Genomic DNA, 17,826 nt, shown 5'->3' on the forward strand with positions numbered 1-17,826 from the left:
CTCGCCGGTATTCCCCAACTCCCGGATCTGTGCACCCATGAGTCTCTTAGCATTCTTTCCCCACGGGAAATTTAGAAGCCTATGACTGTTTCCGGGAGGAGCGGAGAAGAAGACGTTCACTTCCGGCGGAAGGAGGCTTTTCTGGAGGGATGGAGGAGTCGGAGGAGCTGCTCTCTGAGGGCGAGAAACTGCAGTTGGGTTAGTGACCTGCGGTGTCTCCGACCCTCGGCCCTGGCCTTAGATAGACTTTACGTTCCCTTCCTGGCCAGCTCCCTATCTACCACAGGCACTTTTCTTCCCTAGCCCGGGATCCTTCCCCGTGCCCTCAGAAGTCTCTGGGGACTTTCGAGTCCTCGAACCCCCCTCACACCTCCGATTGGCCCACGTAGAGCCCTTACAGATCCCTCAGACTGCCGAGGCCTAACCGGATCTGCGGTTTCCCCTCGCACCTGTCCCCACCCTCACGACCTCTCGGGCCGTCCCCTCACCGCCTCCCCATCTCCCTGCAGCTTCCGACCCGCGCCCGGACTCGAGATGGATCCCTTCTGGACAAGGCTGTGCTCGGGGCCTCAAAGACTTCCCGCCCGGGCCGACCCGGGCTGTCCTCGCTCTAAAGAGCCTGCCCCGGGGCTTGGCCCTTGGCCCTTCACTCGCCGAGGAGCTGCGCTTAGGGGTCTGGTGTGTCGGCGCCCCCCTGCAGCCGGGACTGCACTGGGGGCCGCTGGAAGAGGAGTCTGTCTCGGAGCTGAAGGGTGAAGAAGTGAAACCACGGCAGGAGGAGGTATTGAAGGCTAGGACTTGTCTTCTCCCTGACTGAAATTTTGGAAGCGGTTCAGTCAGCTCTGGGCCTTCTTCAGTTCGTTAGAAGAACCCGGGTACTTCAAGAGATAGGCCGTAGTTTTGGCCCTTCGCTCCAGGGCTGTCTCTTCCCCTCACTTGTGGTAGTTAAGGAAGCAGGTGCAGAAAGTTGCTGGAAAGCCACATTTATGGTGTGAGGAGCGACGAAAGCCAAGAGCAGAGGTGTTTAGAATGAAAAAGCCGTGGAATCAAATCCCAGCTTTGTCACCTAGCTAGTGAAATGACGGGTCTCATTTAACTCATTTGTAAGATAAAGGGATGGCCGGTTTTTTTCTTTATTTGAAAATTTTCTTTATTTGGAGCAATAGTTGAGATAGTGCAGGTCAAGGATTTCGTTGCAGAACAGGTCTTAAAAAGAAAAGATGATGTACCTCTTACTCCTTTTTTTGGTTGGTCCTCACTGGAAGGCAGTATTGTGTTCAATTTAGTAATTCTCCACACAGTGGGAGGGAGGTGAGGGGGACAGTCTTTTGGTCTTTACTTGATGGAACATCAGACAACACAGTCCTGTAAAGGCAGAACCAGAGACCATTAACCTTCCAGATCCATATTAGATCTGTCTCAGGAAAGGATATATCCTTCCCCCACCCCCAACCCTGGTCCCCCCAAACACATGGGAGAAGGACTCTTATTGGTTTATTTCAGGACGTGTCACTAGGCCCATGGGGAGACGTGTGTGCTTGTGAGCAGAGTTCAGGCTGGACCAGGTAAGTTACAGGAGAGTATGTAGTGAAGATGGTCCTTTTTGAGGCTTTCTGTCATGGCATGAGACAGAACCAGAAGCCCACGGTAATTCCCCACCAAGTGAGTTTTTTGCAGTGAGTGTTCCAAGGGCCTGGGGTCTTTAGGACTCGGCCTGCCAGCAGCTGGGGCGTTAGGGAGGGCCACCTGATGAGGGTCTCCTGAGCTAGCTGTTCCTCTGCTTTGCAGTTTGGTGCAGCGGGGCAGGCTGGAGAGTGAGGGGAACGTGGCCCCGGTGTGGGTCAGCGAGAAGCTCCATCTGCAGGTGTACCGGGTCGTACTGCCGGGCTCTGAGTTGCTGCTGTGGCCCCAGCCTCCCTCCGAGGGCCTGAGTCCCGCCGAGCCCAGCCTAGAGGAAGAGGCAGCCATGGCTGTGGTGAGGGAAGTGGACTCTGGTGTTCAGCAGGAGGTGGACTCTCCAGGGCAAGATGCAGCAGAACCTTGGACAGGTATGTGGCAAATAGATGCTCATTTCTCAGATTATCACCAGAACACCCTGTTGACAAGACAAAAGCAAAGCTTTGGTTCACGGAGATAAAGGAGAACATTAAAGTGTTAGTAGGTTTTCTGAGGGGAATGGTCAAGCCTGAGTATTTATTGACATTTTGAAGCCTGGTATAAGGTGGGTCTTTCAGTGTGGAGTGGGGGCGGGGCTTGAACGGGGTTGAATAAAGGATCATGACATAATTGTTGAGGATCCATGGACCCCAGGCTAGAATTTTCAGGCAAGAGGCTCAAAGAGTTTTGGGGGTATAACCTGTCTTTTGATGCTTTCTGTTGCAGAGTATGGGTCTTTTCCTTAGAATGAACAGTATCAGTATTTGCAACTTTTATCTTCCTGAGTAAGTTTTCTGGAATAGTAAGGTCATGTTGATGAAGACAGCAAGCTGTGTATAAGGTTTCCAATTTCTTCTACTTGGGATGGGGGTGGAGGTCTGTTTATTTTCAGATGAGCTGAGCTGAAGAGATGGTGACTAATTCATCGTAAGTGTGTGTCTTTAGAGGGAGAATGGGGTAGCCTTCTCTAGGACTCTGGAGGCTTGGAGCACCATGGTTCCCAAGAGTGCTTCCCCAGGAGGCACCTGAGACAGGACATGAAGATAAGCACAGCCTGTGGTTCATGTTCCAAGGAAGAGATTGGTGTCCTTGCCCCTGCTGAAGTTAGGGGCTGAGTAGGAGGAGACACATATTCTTAAGATTTCCTGGTAACACCACTGCTACCACCTGCTACAGTTTCTCCTAACCCTAGTACCCCACTCTTGTTTTGCAGATCCTGGTCACCAGTCACCCCCCAGCGTTGAGGGAGAGAGTATAGTAAGCCCTGGACTTAAGCCCCAAACCCAGGATCAACTTTCCAAGGAGAGCCAAGCACTTGGTCTGCCCCCTCTGGATGGTGGCAGGGAGGAGGAGGACCCACCCCAGACACAGGAGCCACCTGAGCCTCCAAGCAGCTCTGCTCCCCAGCAGGGCCCAGAGAGCAGTGAGGCCAGTCGCTCGTCTTCTGCCAGGGGCAACCAGCTGCATGCTTACCTGGTCAGGAAGTTACGTGGCCCCTGTGGTCAGTGCCCGCCCAGAGAAAAGACCTCAGAGCCTGGGGCCCAGCAGGCTGGAGAACAGCAGCCCCCTGGCTTCCCTGCACGCTTGCGGAGCCCTCCTGGCCCAGCAGGAAGCTCCCCAAAGCAGAGGCGGCGGTACCGCTGTGGGGAGTGTGGCAAGGCCTTCCTGCAGCTGTGCCACCTGAAGAAGCACGCATTTGTGCACACGGGCCACAAGCCCTTCCTTTGCACTGAGTGTGGCAAGAGCTACAGCTCCGAGGAGAGCTTCAAAGCCCACATGTTAGGCCACCGCGGGGTGCGGCCCTTTCCTTGCCCACAATGCGACAAGGCCTATGGCACCCGGCGAGACCTCAAAGAGCACCAGGTGGTACATTCAGGTGCCAGGCCCTTTGCTTGTGACCAGTGCGGCAAGGCCTTTGCACGCCGGCCCTCCCTGCGGTTACATCGCAAGACCCATCAGGTGCCAGCTGCCCCTGCCCCGTGCCCGTGCCCTGTGTGTGGGCGGCCCTTGGCCAACCAGGGCTCCCTGCGGAACCACATGCGGCTCCACACAGGGGAGAAGCCCTTCCTGTGCCCGCACTGTGGCCGGGCGTTCCGTCAGCGGGGCAACCTGCGTGGGCATCTGCGACTGCACACGGGCGAGCGTCCTTACCGCTGCCCGCACTGTGCGGATGCCTTTCCCCAGCTGCCTGAGCTGCGGCGCCATCTGATCTCGCACACTGGGGAGGCCTACTTGTGCCCCGTGTGCGGGAAGGCCCTTCGAGACCCACACACGCTGCGCGCTCATGAGCGTCTGCACTCGGGAGAGAGGCCCTTCTCGTGCCCCCAGTGTGGCCGGGCTTACACGCTGGCTACCAAGCTGAGGCGCCACCTCAAATCCCACCTGGCCGACAAGCCCTACCGCTGTCCCACCTGTGGCATGGGCTACACCCTCCCGCAGAGCCTCAAGCGGCACCAGCTCAGTCACCAGCCCGGGGTGCCCGCCAGCCCACCCTGTGTGCCTCCCACTGCTACTGAGCCCACTGTGGTACTGTTGCAGACTGAGCCGGAGCTAGATACAGGTGGGGAACAGGACATTTCCGCAGCCCGGGACGTCTTTGAGGTCACCATTTCTGAGAGCCAGGACAAGTGCTTTATGGTACCTGAGGAGCCAGGCCCCGCCTCCAGCCTGGTGCTCATCCATAAGGACATGGCCTTCAGCGCCTGGGCAGAAGTGGTGGAGGTAGAGACGGGCACCTGACCCTCCCCCCAACTCCCCCAGGGGAGTTCTGTATAAAGCTAGTGTTTTCTAGCTGCTGGGCGTCTGCGTCTTTCTCTTTGGGTTGCCGGATAGAATTTAGTCTACTCTGAGGAGGAGAAGGATTTCCCTTCCTGTTTATGGACCACTACATTGTTTCCCGACTGTAAGGTAAACCTGTTCCCAGGTTTAAGAACTTCTTATTGACCTCAGTAGAACTTTGCTGCTTTCCCCAGGAGCTCCTCAAGGTGCTTGTTCTTTAAATGCGGCAGAAGTGACCCCCCTCCCCCATCAGGTAGTCGGGTAGCTGGCAGGACTGCTGCCCTGTTGGGGTGCTTAACACTGGGATCATCACTCCCCTGAGCCCCCTGAGGGACAGGCACTTCCATCTCAAGCCAAATGGAATGACTTGAGGGTTAAAAGGACTGAAAAGCAACTGGGGGGAAAAAAAGACCAGATGCTGAGCTCAGCTCACGGCTCACAGTTCTAACTTGGGCTCTGGGTGGTTTGTGCAGCCTTTCTCACCATCTGAGGGCTGTGAAGTTGGTTTTCTTTCTGTGCCGATAGACAGCAGACCCCTGGAGGCAGCTAGGGACAGATCTGGAGCCTTTGGAAGACTTGGCCAAAGGCAGCCCTTTTGAGGGAAGGAATGAACACGGGTTTTGCGTCAGCGGCGGCGCAGGCCTGGACCACCCTGGGTGCTGGGACATAGCTATGCGCCAGACCGGGAGACGTCCTTTACAGAGGTCATGATCTAGGGCGGGAAGCACTGGACAAGAGTTTGCAGAGGATCACTAGCTAGTGCTGCGTGGACCTGTTACATGGGATGCTTACCGCATGTGCGGGAACCCTGTGGTCAGAGTCCCGGGGGTGGGGCAGAGAGCAAGGGGAGGGGGTAGGACCGCATCTCCCCTGTCTTGCTTCAGGAGTTGGGGCTTTATTCTCAGAATACTGAGGAGCTTGATGACCTGCCTAGATTTGTGTTTGAAGAGACCACCGAGGGATGGACTGGCTGGCGAGGTGTGGTCGTGGGGGAATCCACCAGGAGGCTGCCGAGTGGGTGGGTGGGGAATGGGGCTGTAGCAGTAGAAAAGCAGAGAAGTGAAATCATCCAGCACGTGAGCACGGTCTGCATGCTGGTTAGGGAAACAGCATGGAAACAGCCTCTGTTCTCAGAGTTAATCCTGGTATGCAGAGACAATAAACAAAACATGTCAGATGATGGTAAACGCAGTGGGAAAAAAGAACGTCCACTCCTGTTAAGAGGGTTGAAGTTTGTGAACTCACAGGGCAGTTGGAAGCTGGACTGGATTGCTTTGAGGAGTAGGTGGCAAGCGAGGAAGGACTTAGCTTCTTGTTACTTCTTCTGTCCTGCAGAATAGTTGTGACCCCTTGTCACAGAGGAGGAAACTGCGGGTCAGAGAGGGTAGGTAGCTGGCTGAGATCGCACAGCCAGCAAGTGGCAGAGTGACTGATGTATGGCGGGTCTGTCCTCTGGCTTCCCAGCGCTCGATCACAATGTCACGGGCAGCCCCGTGTCTCCTGCTTTGCCCCTGACCTTAACCCCACACCCACCCCATCCAATAAGCTGTTGACAGAGCATTCTGAAATTGTCCACAGGGAGGGGGGACAACTGGAGATTATGGCGCTCTATGGAGAGGAAGGTCATACCATCCAAAGCCCGAAAGCCAGCCCTGTTTCTTGGAGCCCATGTGAGGCTGGTGGGTCCTATTCTTTTCTAGCTCCTGCTTCCGGTGGGCCAGTGTCTATGTCCGCCTGGTGTTTCTAGGTGTCCTTGGGACATTCTCATCACGTGATCCCCAGCTGTGCAGTGAAGGACATCTTCCTCACTCGGTGACGAGCTGCAAAGGCAAGTTGGGTGTGCTTTGGGTTGCTGGAGAGGCCTGTCCACACCCCACAACCCTCCTTAGGCCCAAACCTGGGATGCGCGTGCCCCCTTGCTCCATCCCCCACACAGATGGAGAACTTTTATCTTCACTAAGGCTGTCCCTACATGATGTAGAGCAGGGTCAGATCAAAGCCAACCAATCCAAAGGCACTTGGTTTGGGAGCCTCTTTTCCGCCAAAGCTTGGTTAAGACATGAGTGGGCATCGGAGGGCACTGTGCGAGCTCCCCGTGTCAGAGGAGGACACAGGCGCCTCGAGAGGAGTCATTGCCAAGGCCTGACACCAGTAAGTTGCAGAGCCGGGACAGGGCCCATGTCTTCTGACCCCCAGTGTAGTGCTGCTCCAGTTAAAATGCAGTAACTTCTTGAAAAGATTGATCACTGGAGTAATTTTCCCATAGAGGAAAGACTCTCCCTTGATGTCAAAATAATTCTCATTCATCCTGGTGATAAAGTCCCTTTACTCCCTACTTCTTTTTCTCCACCCCCAGATAAAGTCACTTTTTTTTTTTCTCCCAGATAAAGTCAGTTTTAACAGTTCGGTGCATTCAGTGCTGAATTTGCTGCTGCTTGCTCAGGGCAAAGGTTCTGTGTAAATGGGGCTGGACACCTGAAACCTGGATGCAGGGTTAGCTGTGGTGTCTACAGCTGCTGAACCAAATGTCAGAAGGTGTAGGAGAGTTAAGGATCTTTTATTCCCATTTGCAACTTCAACAGTATCAGAAAATCTTGCAATAGAGGGACGCCTGGGTGGCTCAGTTGGTTAAGCAGCTGCCTTCGGCTCAGGTCATGATCCCAGTGTCCTGGGATCGAGTCCCGCATCGGGCTCCTTGCTCGGCAGGGAGCCTGCTTCTCCCTCTGCCTCTGCCTGCCATTCTGTCTGCCTGTGCTCGCTCTCTCCCCCTCTCTCTCTGATAAATAAATAAAATCTTTAAAAAAAAAAAAAAAGAAAATCTTGCAATAGAATAATATTCGAATCAGGTTTAGGGACCTGTAAACAAGGCAAAGCTGCATGGACTGTGAAGATGTCCATCTCTAGACAAGTTCAGACCGCCTGCACGCACTCAGGCAAGTTCCTTGGCTTCTCTCTGCCTCAGTTGCCTCATCTGTAAAAGGGGGATAATTGTGGTACCTACCTCATCAGCACGATGTACCTGACACGTGGTGAGCAGTTACTAAATTGTAGCTGGTTATTAGTGGTGTCCTAAATTGGAAGACAAAGTGAAGGTGCTTACGTGTTTCTACAGGTGTTGCTTGTTTGGGGCAGGTCAGCATCACTCACAATAGCCTCATGCTTCGGGTGCTTGTCCACTGGGCACGCTTCATAGGACGGTGAAGCTGTTCTCTAGCAGAACGTCAGGGCATGACGGTCATGCGAGGGGAAGAGCAATGGTCTGAGAGGCAGGAGCTCCCAGCTTTATCACCGACACTCGACACCCTTGATCAATTAGCTCCCCACCTGGGAGATTCCCTTTCCTTACCATGACACGGGGAAGTCGGACCAGATCATTGCTTTCCAATCTCAGCTCCTGCACTGAGCCCCTTTGCTAACTTTTGCTATGAAATATATACATCCTATGAAATACGTATATATATTCGCTGCTCCCCCTGCTTGTGCTCGCTCTCTCTGGCAAATAAATAAAATCTTTTTTTTTTTAAGATTTTATTTATTTATTTGACACAGAGATGACAAGCAGGCAGAGAGAGAGGAAGAAGCAGGCTCCCTGCTGAGCAAAGAGCCCGATGTGGGGCTCGATCCCAGGACCCCGAGATCGTGACCTGAGACAAAGGCAGCGGCCTAACCCACTGAGCCACCCAGGTGCCCCAAATAAATAAAGTCTTTTTAAAAAATAAAAGCTTTTTTTTTTTTTTTAAGATTTTATTTATTTATTTGTCAGAGAGCGAGCGAGAGCGAGCACAGGCAGACAGAGTGGAAGGCAGAGTCAGAAGGAGAAGCAGGCTCCCTGCGGAGCAAAGAGCCTGATGTGGGACTCGATCCCAGGATGCTGGGATCATGACCTGAGCCAAAGGCAGCTGCTTAACCAACTGAGCCACCCAGGCATCCCAAAAAATAAAAGCTTTTGATTAAATAGAAATTCCACTCATTTTAAATATATATATATATATATTTTAAAGATTTTATTTATTTGACAGACAGAGATCACGAGCAGGCAGAGAGGCTGTTGAGCAGAGAGCCCGATGTGGGGCTCGATCCCAGGACCCTGGGATCATGACCTGAGCTTTAACCCACTGAGCCACCCAGGTGCCCCTTATATATATTTTTAAAAGATTTTATTTATTTTTGAGAGAGAAAGAAATTCATTTTAAAATGCTGATCAGAGGGACGCCTGGGTGGCTCAGTTGGTTAGACAGCTGCCTTCGGCTCAGATCATGATCCCAGTGTCCTGGGATCGAGTCCCACATCGGGCTCCTTGCTCAACAGGAAGCCTGCTTCTCACTCTGCCTCTGCCTGCCATTCTGTCTGCCTGTGCTCTCTCTCTCTCTCTCTAATAAATAAATAAATAATCTTTAAAAAAAAATGCTGATCAGATTGAAGGGAAATAAAAGATAATTAACCACCTCAAAAGACATAATTTTAGCCAAAGGGAAAAAAATTATTCTTAAGGCAAATTTATAATTTTATTTTATTTTTTTTATTTATTTGACAGAGAGATCACAAGTAGGCAGAGAGGCAGGCAGAGAGAGAGGGGGAAGCAGGCTCCCTGCTGAGCAGAGAGCCCGATTCGGGGCTTGATTCCAGGACCCTGAGATCATGACCTGAGCCGAAGGCAGAGGTCTAACCCACTGAGCCACCCAAGCGCCCCCAAATTTATAATTTTTAAAGAGTTTATTTATTGATTTGAGAGAGAGAGCACAGACGGAGAGTGAGAGGAAGAAGCGGTCTTCAGCTGAGCAGAGAGCCTGATGGGGGGGCTCAATCTCAGGACCCTGAGATCACAACCTGAGCTGAAAGCAGAGACACACCCAACTGAGCAACCCATGTGCCCCTAAATTTGCAATTTTTGAGGGTTTAAAAAATATACAAAAGGACAAGGCCATCCTGTAGTATATGCACAGAGCCCTAGGCTTTAAAACGTCTAGATCAGGGCGCCTGGGTGGCTCAGTGGGTTAAGGCCTCTGCCTTCAGTTCAGGTCATGATCCTGGCGTCCTGGGATCGAGCCCCGCATCCGGCTTTCTGCTCGAGCGGGAAGCCTGCTTCCGCCTCTCTCTCTTCCTGCCTCTCTGCCTCCTTGTGATCTCTGTCTCTCAAATAAATAAATAAAGTCTAAAAAATAAAAATAAATTAAAAAATAAATAAAATGTCTAGATTTAATGATACCTAACATTTCCAGCTCTGAAATTCTGTCTTAGAACATGATTTTACTGTTTTCAGTGATTACAGAGCTTCACCTTACAACATAGCATTGGCCTTACTCATAATTTTGTTTGACACCAGCTTGTTGGGAGAAATGCAGCCTCTCATTATCGCCTTGTGCTTAGCAGAAATATGATCCACTCTATGATCCACCATGTGTGCAGGCCTGTGTTTGGGGTGAGAAGCAAGAGGGTTCAGCTGCATGGCACCCACTGGGCTCAGAGGGTTCCAGGAAGAACAGTAGTTGGAGGCTGGGGGCTAGTAGGTTGTGCTGGGTCTGAAGCCTGAGGTTGTGCTGGGTCTATTGGTGGACCACCCATGGTGGAGCCACCCTGGTCTAGAAGAACTCTTGGGTCCTTCCAGAGCCACTTTCACAGGGGAGATGCTCTCCTGTGATCCTCTCTGCAAAATAGAAGGGGCAGGTGTGGTCACCCAAGAAAATATGGAGGCTGCTGCCTCCACTTATTAAGGAATTTTTACTTTTCATTGTGAAAATTTTGAAACAAATGTACCCAGTCACCTCTCCACCTAGATTTAGTGATTGTTAACATTTTTGCCATGCTTGTTTAATCTTTTTGTTTTAACTCCTAAGGATTGAAAAGATAACCACAAGTCCTATAACACTTAACAAATTAACTAATTATTTCATATCATTGAATACCTGATTTACATTTTCTTATTTGCCCAAAGAAAATCATTTTACACTTTTTTTGGTTCAAAAGCCTATATCAATCATGATAATTCTATTCCTTTTGTGTATTTGCATGTTCTCTCCTTGGTTTCTTTTCTTTTTCTTTTTAAAAAGATTTTATTTATTTATTTGCGAAAGGGGGAGAGAGATAGAGAGCGCAAGTAGGGGAAGCAGCACAGGCTCCCCACTGAGCAGGGAGCCCCATGCAGAACTCAATCCCAGGACCCCGGGATCATGACCTGAGCCAAAGGCAGATACTTAACCGACTGAGCCACCCAGGTGCCCCTCTCCTTGGTTTCTATTATTCTGAACAGTCTCTGCAACCCACCCCTTTTATTTCTATGTCATGAATTTGCCAGAGGGAATGGGGCCAGTTGTTCTGCTAAATGTCCATCATTCCTTGTGGTGGTGGCTAACTTATTCCTTGATCACCTGTATTTCCTATAAACTAGTACTTAAAGCTAGAGGCTCATTTAATTCCATTTTGCCTCTTTAGGAAGAGCCCTTTGCAGGCAGCATTGTGTGCTCCTGTTTCATATACGATAGTGGTATTTACTGGGTGCTTTCTTTGTGGTAGGCATTGTCATACTTAACAAACATTATAATAGGCTTTGAAGGGGTAGCTTAGTACTTACTTCATAATGATAAACTTAACTCTGAATCCAGCCAGATCAGAGGGAGGCAGGGATATACAGGATCCAAAGAATTGCAGCAAGTGAGAACCCAAAGATTACAAGCTCTGAGAGCTGGGGGTGCTTCTGTAGGGACACAAGAAATGGTGTAGATGAGATAGAACACAAAACCAAATTTATCGGAATGGTCTAGAGTCTTTGCTGGTCTTGTCATTCCTGGACCCAAAGCACCATGGCTTTCACAATATCCATGCTGGCTCTCTCCTCACCAAAGAGCCCATGCTTGCCATTTAACCCATCAGTCTTTTATTATTTATTTATTTATTTTTGAGAGAGAGAGAGAACATGAGAGGGGGTAGGTCAGAGGGAGAAGCAGACTCCCCACTGAGCAGGGAGCCCAATGTGGGTCTTGACCTTGGCAACCAGGATCATGACCCGAGCCGAAGGCATTTGCTTAACCAACTGAGCCACCCAGGTGTCCCAACCCATGCGTCTTAACCACACAGATGACAAACCGGGAGCCATTCCGGTGGGGTCCAGCTTTTGCCGCGGTTGAGATGTCAAGGCCCATAGTCTTCAGAATGAAGTTCTCACAAGCCAAGTTTTCCCTGCTGATTGGATTTGCCACTGGTACCATGATGTGTGAATTCATCGGCCCAACACATAAATCAGTCATTAAGTCTGGGAAAGCAGGAAACAAATCTAAGCAGAAAGCTTCAGTAGCCTTCCCAGGGCCTAGAGAGCCAAAACCTTTGGAGTATTGTCTGCAAACAGCTTGAGGAAGACATGACCTTAGACTTGCCTATTAGTGGTCATGTCTGCGTATGAGCAGGTCATGAGCTCAGCAAGTCTGCCAAGAGGCCAGCGTGAGTTTTTCAACAACAGCCTCTCAAGGTAAATAATGCTGTAATTCTGATTTTACAGACGGTGAAGCCCAGGCCTGGCCTCCTAAACCAGAGCTCTCTGTTATGCTGTGATGCTTGTCTGTAGGGAAGGGGAGTTCTGACAGCGAGAGAACAAGAGGTCCATGTCCTGTGTGTTTTGTCCTTCTCCTGACCAACACCCTCTGCTCTTGCCTGTCCTGCCTCTCCTGGTTGTCTCTGCACTGGCGCCAGCCGGCCCTCAGAAAGAAAGCGGATCACCTGTCTTGAAACAGGAAGGATGAAGCCACAGCTCTCTTCTCCACTTCTCAGGAACCCTTCCCCCGATATATAATTTTTAAGGAAATTAGGTGAGATCTTTGCACTATTCGTCAAAAAAAAAAAAAAAAAAAAGTAGGCTCAATGTCCTTAGCGAACAGGGAATCCCAGTTAAAACCCCCGTGAAACCCCCTGCACGTGTATCAGGATGGATAATGGGAAATGGATGGCGCAGACAGAGGCTGGTGAGGATCTCAACGACTAGGACTCTCTAGCATTGCTGGTGGGGCTGTAAGCTAGTGCCAGCTCTCAGCATGACCGCTGGCCAGTGACCAGTGCAAGACTGACGCCCTCCCTGTGACCTAGTGACTCTGCTCTTGTACACGAGCGTGTGGAGCAGCACGACGCACGAGAGCCCAAACAGGAAGCTCATCCAGATGCCCATCGCCAGGTAACCAGTGGATAAAACTCAGGCAGTGAAGTCCTGCGCGGCTTTTAAAGGAATGGGCCGCTGACCCCCACATGATACACACAATCTAGAAGCCAGACACAAACAAGTATATGGTGTAGGTTTCCACTTCTATGAAGTTCAAAAATAGGCAAAACTGGTCTAGGGTGATGGTGGTTAGAGTCATGGGGATCTTAGGGACAACACGCAGGAGTCTGTTTGGGGCTCAAAATGTTGATCTGGCCGTGGGTACTTGGGCATATGCATAAAAAAATGCGTGTTAAACACAGGATTTGTTTTAACATTATGGAATATAACTTAAACCTTGGTTTAAAAAACATAGAAAAATAAGAATATATAACTATAGAGATATATAGGAACTGGCCACCCAGGAATTAAGCAGATTTGTGGGAGTCCTGAGCCCCAGATCTGTGCGAACCCTCTCCCCGCTCTGCTCGCATGGGGCCCTGCCCTGTGATCTTCCCAGACTCTCCACAATGGCCGTCCGGATAGCAGGACGGGAACGGGTGTCCCCTATGTTCCTGCTCTTTGTCCTTCTGTCCTAATTAGACCCAGGACTAATATTTACCTTGTGGAATGCAAACAAAAAATAGGGGAGGGGTGGGAGCAGGGCTGGGCGCGGGGCAGGGCGGGGCCTGCTGGGTCTGCGGCCACTCCAGGCCCCGCCCAGGACGGATAGGCAGGAGGAGAGGGAGGGGCCTTGCCTAGAAGACCCGAGGATTTGGGATGGTCCCCGTTCTGGGGCCAGAAGCAGGTCCTAGGAGGTGAGAGAAAATAGACCAGAGGCTCACAGGCCCTGGATCTTGCTCGTCGTCCTGAGCGACCACTACCCATGGACATACCCCACACAGCCTCCTGTCTGTGTGCTGTGATTACATCAACCTCCCCCTTGGTTTACATCCACAGATCCACTGATAAGCACCTACTGCATTTCACAGGCATGACATTCACAGTCTCCTTCAGTCCTCACGACAAAGTACTGTTCCTGTTGTACAGATGAAGAAACTGAGGCTCCCAGAGATCAAAGTAATTGACACCATTAGGACTGGAAGGAGCCCCAGGAAGATCCTGCGACCCCACTAGTCTAAGTTGGCCCACATCTCAGGAGGGAGGGGCTGGATGATGGGGGTCACTTACAATGGCCTTTTCTTTATGATTCCCCCCCAGGCCATCTCTCCCTGGTTCTAAGAAGACCTGACTTCCTGGATGGCGGGGGCAACTGTCTATACACTAGTCTCATGGCCCTGACCTGCTGACCTCTCCCTCTTGGCTGATTTCTTCATGTTAGTTCAACATTAACCCAGAGTGGTCAGCACAAGTCCTCAGAGTCCCCGGAGCAGACGCACTATGGCGCACATCCGAGGCCTGTGGGCAGCGGGCTGCCTGGCCCTCGCTGTCCTGTTGAGCCTGGTGCGCAGCCAGCATGGTAAGGGGGCTTGGAGGCTGGGACCGGCTGGCAGGCTGGGATGTGGGCGCATGGGCCGGGGTCTGCTGGCTTGACCGAGAACAACAGGGCCAAGGCCCAGGTGGGTTTCAGCCTACAATACACGACCTCGGGAAGCAGTCGGGTGCTCAGGTCTGGATGGACCGGGACTTCTTCTCTCCTGCCACATGGGGAGCGGAGCGGGCTCTCTAGGGAATGGAGGGGAGCTAGGGGGCTACTGTGGGCAGCCGTTTGGGCCCCGCCACCATCCCAGGCAGCTCCGTTAGGAAGCCAGGAGGGCAGGCTAGGCGGGCTTCGTGCCCCCACGGTGGCCACGACTGCCTGGCTTCTGGAGGCCACTGTCCCACGCCCTCCTACTGCAGTGTTCCTGGCCCCTCAGCAAGCATTGTCGCTGCTCCGGCGGGTCCCACGCGCCAACAGTGGCTTCCTGGAGGAGTTGCGCAAGGGGAACCTGGAGCGAGAGTGTGTGGAGGAGCAGTGCAGCCACGAGGAGGCTTTTGAGGCCCTGGAGTCTGTCACCATCACGGTGAGGGGCGGGCTCTGCAGCGCTGGGTCAGGTCGAGGTGGGGGTGGTGGGTGAGTTCCCTCCAGGTGGGCCCTCTCTAGGACCACAGAAGGGCAGGGGAGTCCTAGCTCTTCAGCTGTTGGTGACCATGTCCCCTTGGGCCTCATTTCACTGGGCTGCCAAGATGAGTGACCTCAGCCAGTCTTCTTCTTCTTCTTTTTTTTTTTTTTTTTAAGATTTTATTTATTTGACAGAGAGAGAGATAGCCAGAGAGGGAACCAAGCAGGGGGAGCAGGAGAGAGAGAAGCAGGTTCCCCGCTGAGCAGGGAGCCCGATGCAGGGCTCAACCCCAGGACCCCGGGATCATGACCTGAGCTGAAGGCAGATGCTTAACAACTGAGCCACCCAGGTGTCCTCTCAGCCGTTCTTGAAGGTCCTGACCCCTGGGCTGTGTCAAGGTCCGGCAGCCTAGTGAGGCTCCAGGCCATCGGGGGCCCCTCTGTCTTCTGATATCTGAGGTTTCCGGAGGCCCCGGCCCGCATGGCCGCTCAGCTTCAGCCCTGCTGCTACTGTGGGGTGTGGGACTCCGGCGAGACCTCAGGGTGCCGGGAGCTCTGTGCGGCCTTTCCCTTCCTCAGGGCTCTGCCTGGGCGCCCCCGCGCCCCCTTCTCCGGCCTAGCCCATCTGTGGGAACATTTTGGTCTTGGTTGGCAGGGGGGCTCCCCTCTCCTCAAATCCTCCTCTCCCCAGTGGGCTTGGGCTTCTGGAAACAAAAGTAAGAAACTACCACAAACCTCCCCAGACCTCCTGCATGACCAGGGTAAGGGAAAGAGGAAAGTATGAGGAGAAGAGATAAAGTCTACTGAAAAAATGAAACGAAACAGGACATGCCACAGCCTCATACCAGCTCTTCTTTTTCAGGAGATGTTCTGGAGCAAGTACATAGGTGAGTGCTCCTGGAAGGGGTTCCTGGGCACCCCAGTGAGAGAATGTTCTACTCTGGAGAATCTTCTGGTCCATCTAGGGATCCATTTCTCCACCCATGCCCCTTTCGCCCCTCCCCCCTCCCTCGGTTCCTTCCATCCTCTCTCTACCTCTCTGTCTCCGCCCATCCTTGACTTCAATCCCTCCTGTCCCTACCCCAATCTCAAAAGTGTTTCTGGGTCTTTTTCAGCTTGTGAGTCGGTGAGGAAACCTCGAGAAAAGCTCATTGAATGTCTGGATGGTGAGGAGCCGAGGCGGGGGGTGGGGGCCCGGGTGGGAGCCGGCAGGCTGGGAGAAGAGCCGTGTGGGGTGGGCCAGGAAGTGCGGCCCAGTGCCTGACCTTGACCCACGGTTTCTGAAGTCAAGGACAAATCTTTGCATCGGGCTCTGTGCCTGGCAGTGAGGAAGAGGATTCCTGATGGAGGAACAAATGCATGAATGGATGAGGAAGTCATTCTCATGCGAGCCCCTGCCAGTCTGTCCTCCCCGCCTTCAGGGAAGAGCCCTGATGAGGTCACATTCATTCTCCAGAACCTTGTGTGACTCCCCATTGCCTCCAGAATAAAGCACAAGCTTCTGGGCCTGGCAAACTTGGCAGGTTCTGGTCTTAACCTTCCCTTCTGGCCTTATCTTCCGTTGCACCAACCATGGGCCCAGACCTCCAGCTCCGCTGACCTCAAGCACTTCTCTGAACAGGCCGGGACGCATCTACCTCCTGGCCTTTGCTTTCATTGTCACCTTCCCCTGGAGCAGCTATCACCATTTCCTGCAAACTTCCCTGTCCTTTAAGGTCTAGCTCAAACACCACCACCTTGCTGAACCTGCCAGGGGTCTCCCCCCTCCTCCCCAGTCTTCTGACTACAACTTTAATATAACACTCAAGACCCCAGCTCTTGATAACTCTTTAGCCACCGGCCGTGCTTTAATTTGTTAAATAACCTCTCCAACAGACATTTTACTCAGCCCTTGCTATGTACCAGGCACTATGTGTCAGGTGCTGGGCATTTTAAGAGAATGAAGGAGCTACCCCATCTCATAAGGAAACAAAAATGCGAAGTAGCCACTGTGATCGCTGGAAAAGCTGTGTTGCAAAGGCCCTGACCTGAGGAGCTCTGGTGACAAGACAGGCAGACCAGGGTCGGATTAGAAGGACCTTGTTTGCTTTGTCATCCCACTGGCCACGAGGAGCCCCGACTCTAAGCTTCATGAGGGCAGGGAGCTACCTTGACTCTGTTTATTCATTGCTATGTCCTTAGTGCCTGGCCCCCGGTTGTCACGTGGACGGTAGGCATCAGTGAGCTTTAGTGAGCGCTGTGAGGTAGACTGGTGGACGGCCGGGTGCAGAGGTGGTAGCTGAGGCTACGCGGGTTGAGGGTCACGGAGCAGAGGCAGCCTGGTGGAGGCGGACAGACAGGGCTCTGCTAAGTGAGAGAGGGGACAGAGCCGCAGGGCGAGAGACCGAGGCTGGGATCTCTGCAGGCAGCTGTGCGGAAGGTCTGGGTATGAACTACCGGGGGAACGTGAGCGTCACCCGCTCAGGCATCGAGTGTCAGCTCTGGAGGAGTCGCTACCCACATAAGCCTGAGTGAGTGACAGGCCGGCCCGATGGCCAGCGGGGGGCAGAGAGTGTGTGGCTGGGAGACCCCAGCTGGAGACTCTCAGCTGCTGCTGAGCAATTTCCTATTCCAGCATCAACTCTACCACCCACCCGGGGGCCGACCTGCAGGAGAACTTCTGCCGTAACCCGGACGGCAGCACCAGTGGGCCCTGGTGCTACACCACAGATCCCACTGTTCGGATGGAGGAGTGCAGCGTCCCTGTCTGCGGTGAGCTGGGGAGGGCCGGGCGGTCTGTGGCCAAGGTCAGGGGTCTCCAGAGGGCCTGGCAACCTGGGACTGGAAGCCAGATCCCGGCTACCTTCAAGCATGAGTTAGTCATTTCAGCATATTTGGGCCCATGGGGCAGTGATGGCAGGAGACCTGCGAGAGCTGCGCCCTGCTGCCTCCCCAGTCTTTGCTTCTTTGTTTCTTTGCAAGCTGTGTTGCAAAGGCCCTGACCTGAGGAGCTCTGGTGACAAGACAGGCAGACCAGGGTCGGATTAGAAGGACCTTGTTTGCTTTGTCATCCCACTGGCCACGAGGAGCCCCGACTCTAAGCTTCATGAGGGCAGGGAGCTACCTTGACTCTGTTTATTCATTGCTATGTCCTTAGTGCCTGGCCCCCGGTTGTCACGTGGACGGTAGGCATCAGTGAGCTTTAGTGAGCGCTGTGAGGTAGACTGGTGGA

General features: G+C 52.7%; 2 protein-coding genes across 2 annotated transcripts in view; both read left to right on the forward strand.

The window, feature by feature from the left end:
* Window positions 1-88: 88 nt before the first annotated feature.
* LOC132008259 (zinc finger protein 408-like) lies at window positions 89-4,446 on the forward strand. The gene is made up of 5 exons (XM_059386794.1): window positions 89-198; window positions 510-781; window positions 1,504-1,565; window positions 1,789-2,048; window positions 2,870-4,446. The coding sequence occupies exons 1-5, from the start codon at window positions 150-152 to the stop codon at window positions 4,393-4,395; spliced, it is 2,169 nt and encodes a 722-aa protein (XP_059242777.1). The 5' UTR covers window positions 89-149; the 3' UTR covers window positions 4,396-4,446.
* Window positions 4,447-13,919: 9,473 nt separating this feature from the next.
* LOC132008217 (prothrombin) overlaps window positions 13,920-17,826 on the forward strand; it is a 15,135-nt gene continuing 11,228 nt past the window's right edge. Inside the window, exons 1-6 of the mRNA XM_059386656.1 lie at window positions 13,920-14,033; window positions 14,414-14,577; window positions 15,478-15,502; window positions 15,731-15,781; window positions 17,020-17,125; window positions 17,230-17,366. Coding sequence (XP_059242639.1) covers window positions 13,955-14,033; window positions 14,414-14,577; window positions 15,478-15,502; window positions 15,731-15,781; window positions 17,020-17,125; window positions 17,230-17,366 — 562 coding nt within the window. The 5' untranslated portion in view covers window positions 13,920-13,954. The remainder of the gene's footprint in view (window positions 14,034-14,413; window positions 14,578-15,477; window positions 15,503-15,730; window positions 15,782-17,019; window positions 17,126-17,229; window positions 17,367-17,826) is intronic.

This window comes from Mustela nigripes, unplaced genomic scaffold (genome assembly GCF_022355385.1).
Source record: "Mustela nigripes isolate SB6536 unplaced genomic scaffold, MUSNIG.SB6536 HiC_scaffold_76, whole genome shotgun sequence".
NCBI classification, from domain to species: Eukaryota; Metazoa; Chordata; class Mammalia; order Carnivora; family Mustelidae; genus Mustela; species Mustela nigripes.

What these genes read in the sequence shown, in the direction of transcription:
- LOC132008259 (XM_059386794.1), top strand. Translation starts at nt 150, where the DNA reads ATGGAGGAGTCGGAGGAGCTGCTCTCTGAGGGCGAGAAACTGCAGTTG. An exon ending in GGGCGAGAAACTGCAGTTGG is followed by an intron (nt 199 to 509) that starts GTTAGTGACCTG and finishes ATCTCCCTGCAG; the next exon opens with CTTCCGACCCGCGCCCGGAC. An exon ending in TGAAACCACGGCAGGAGGAG is followed by an intron (nt 782 to 1,503) that starts GTATTGAAGGCT and finishes GGTTTATTTCAG; the next exon opens with GACGTGTCACTAGGCCCATG.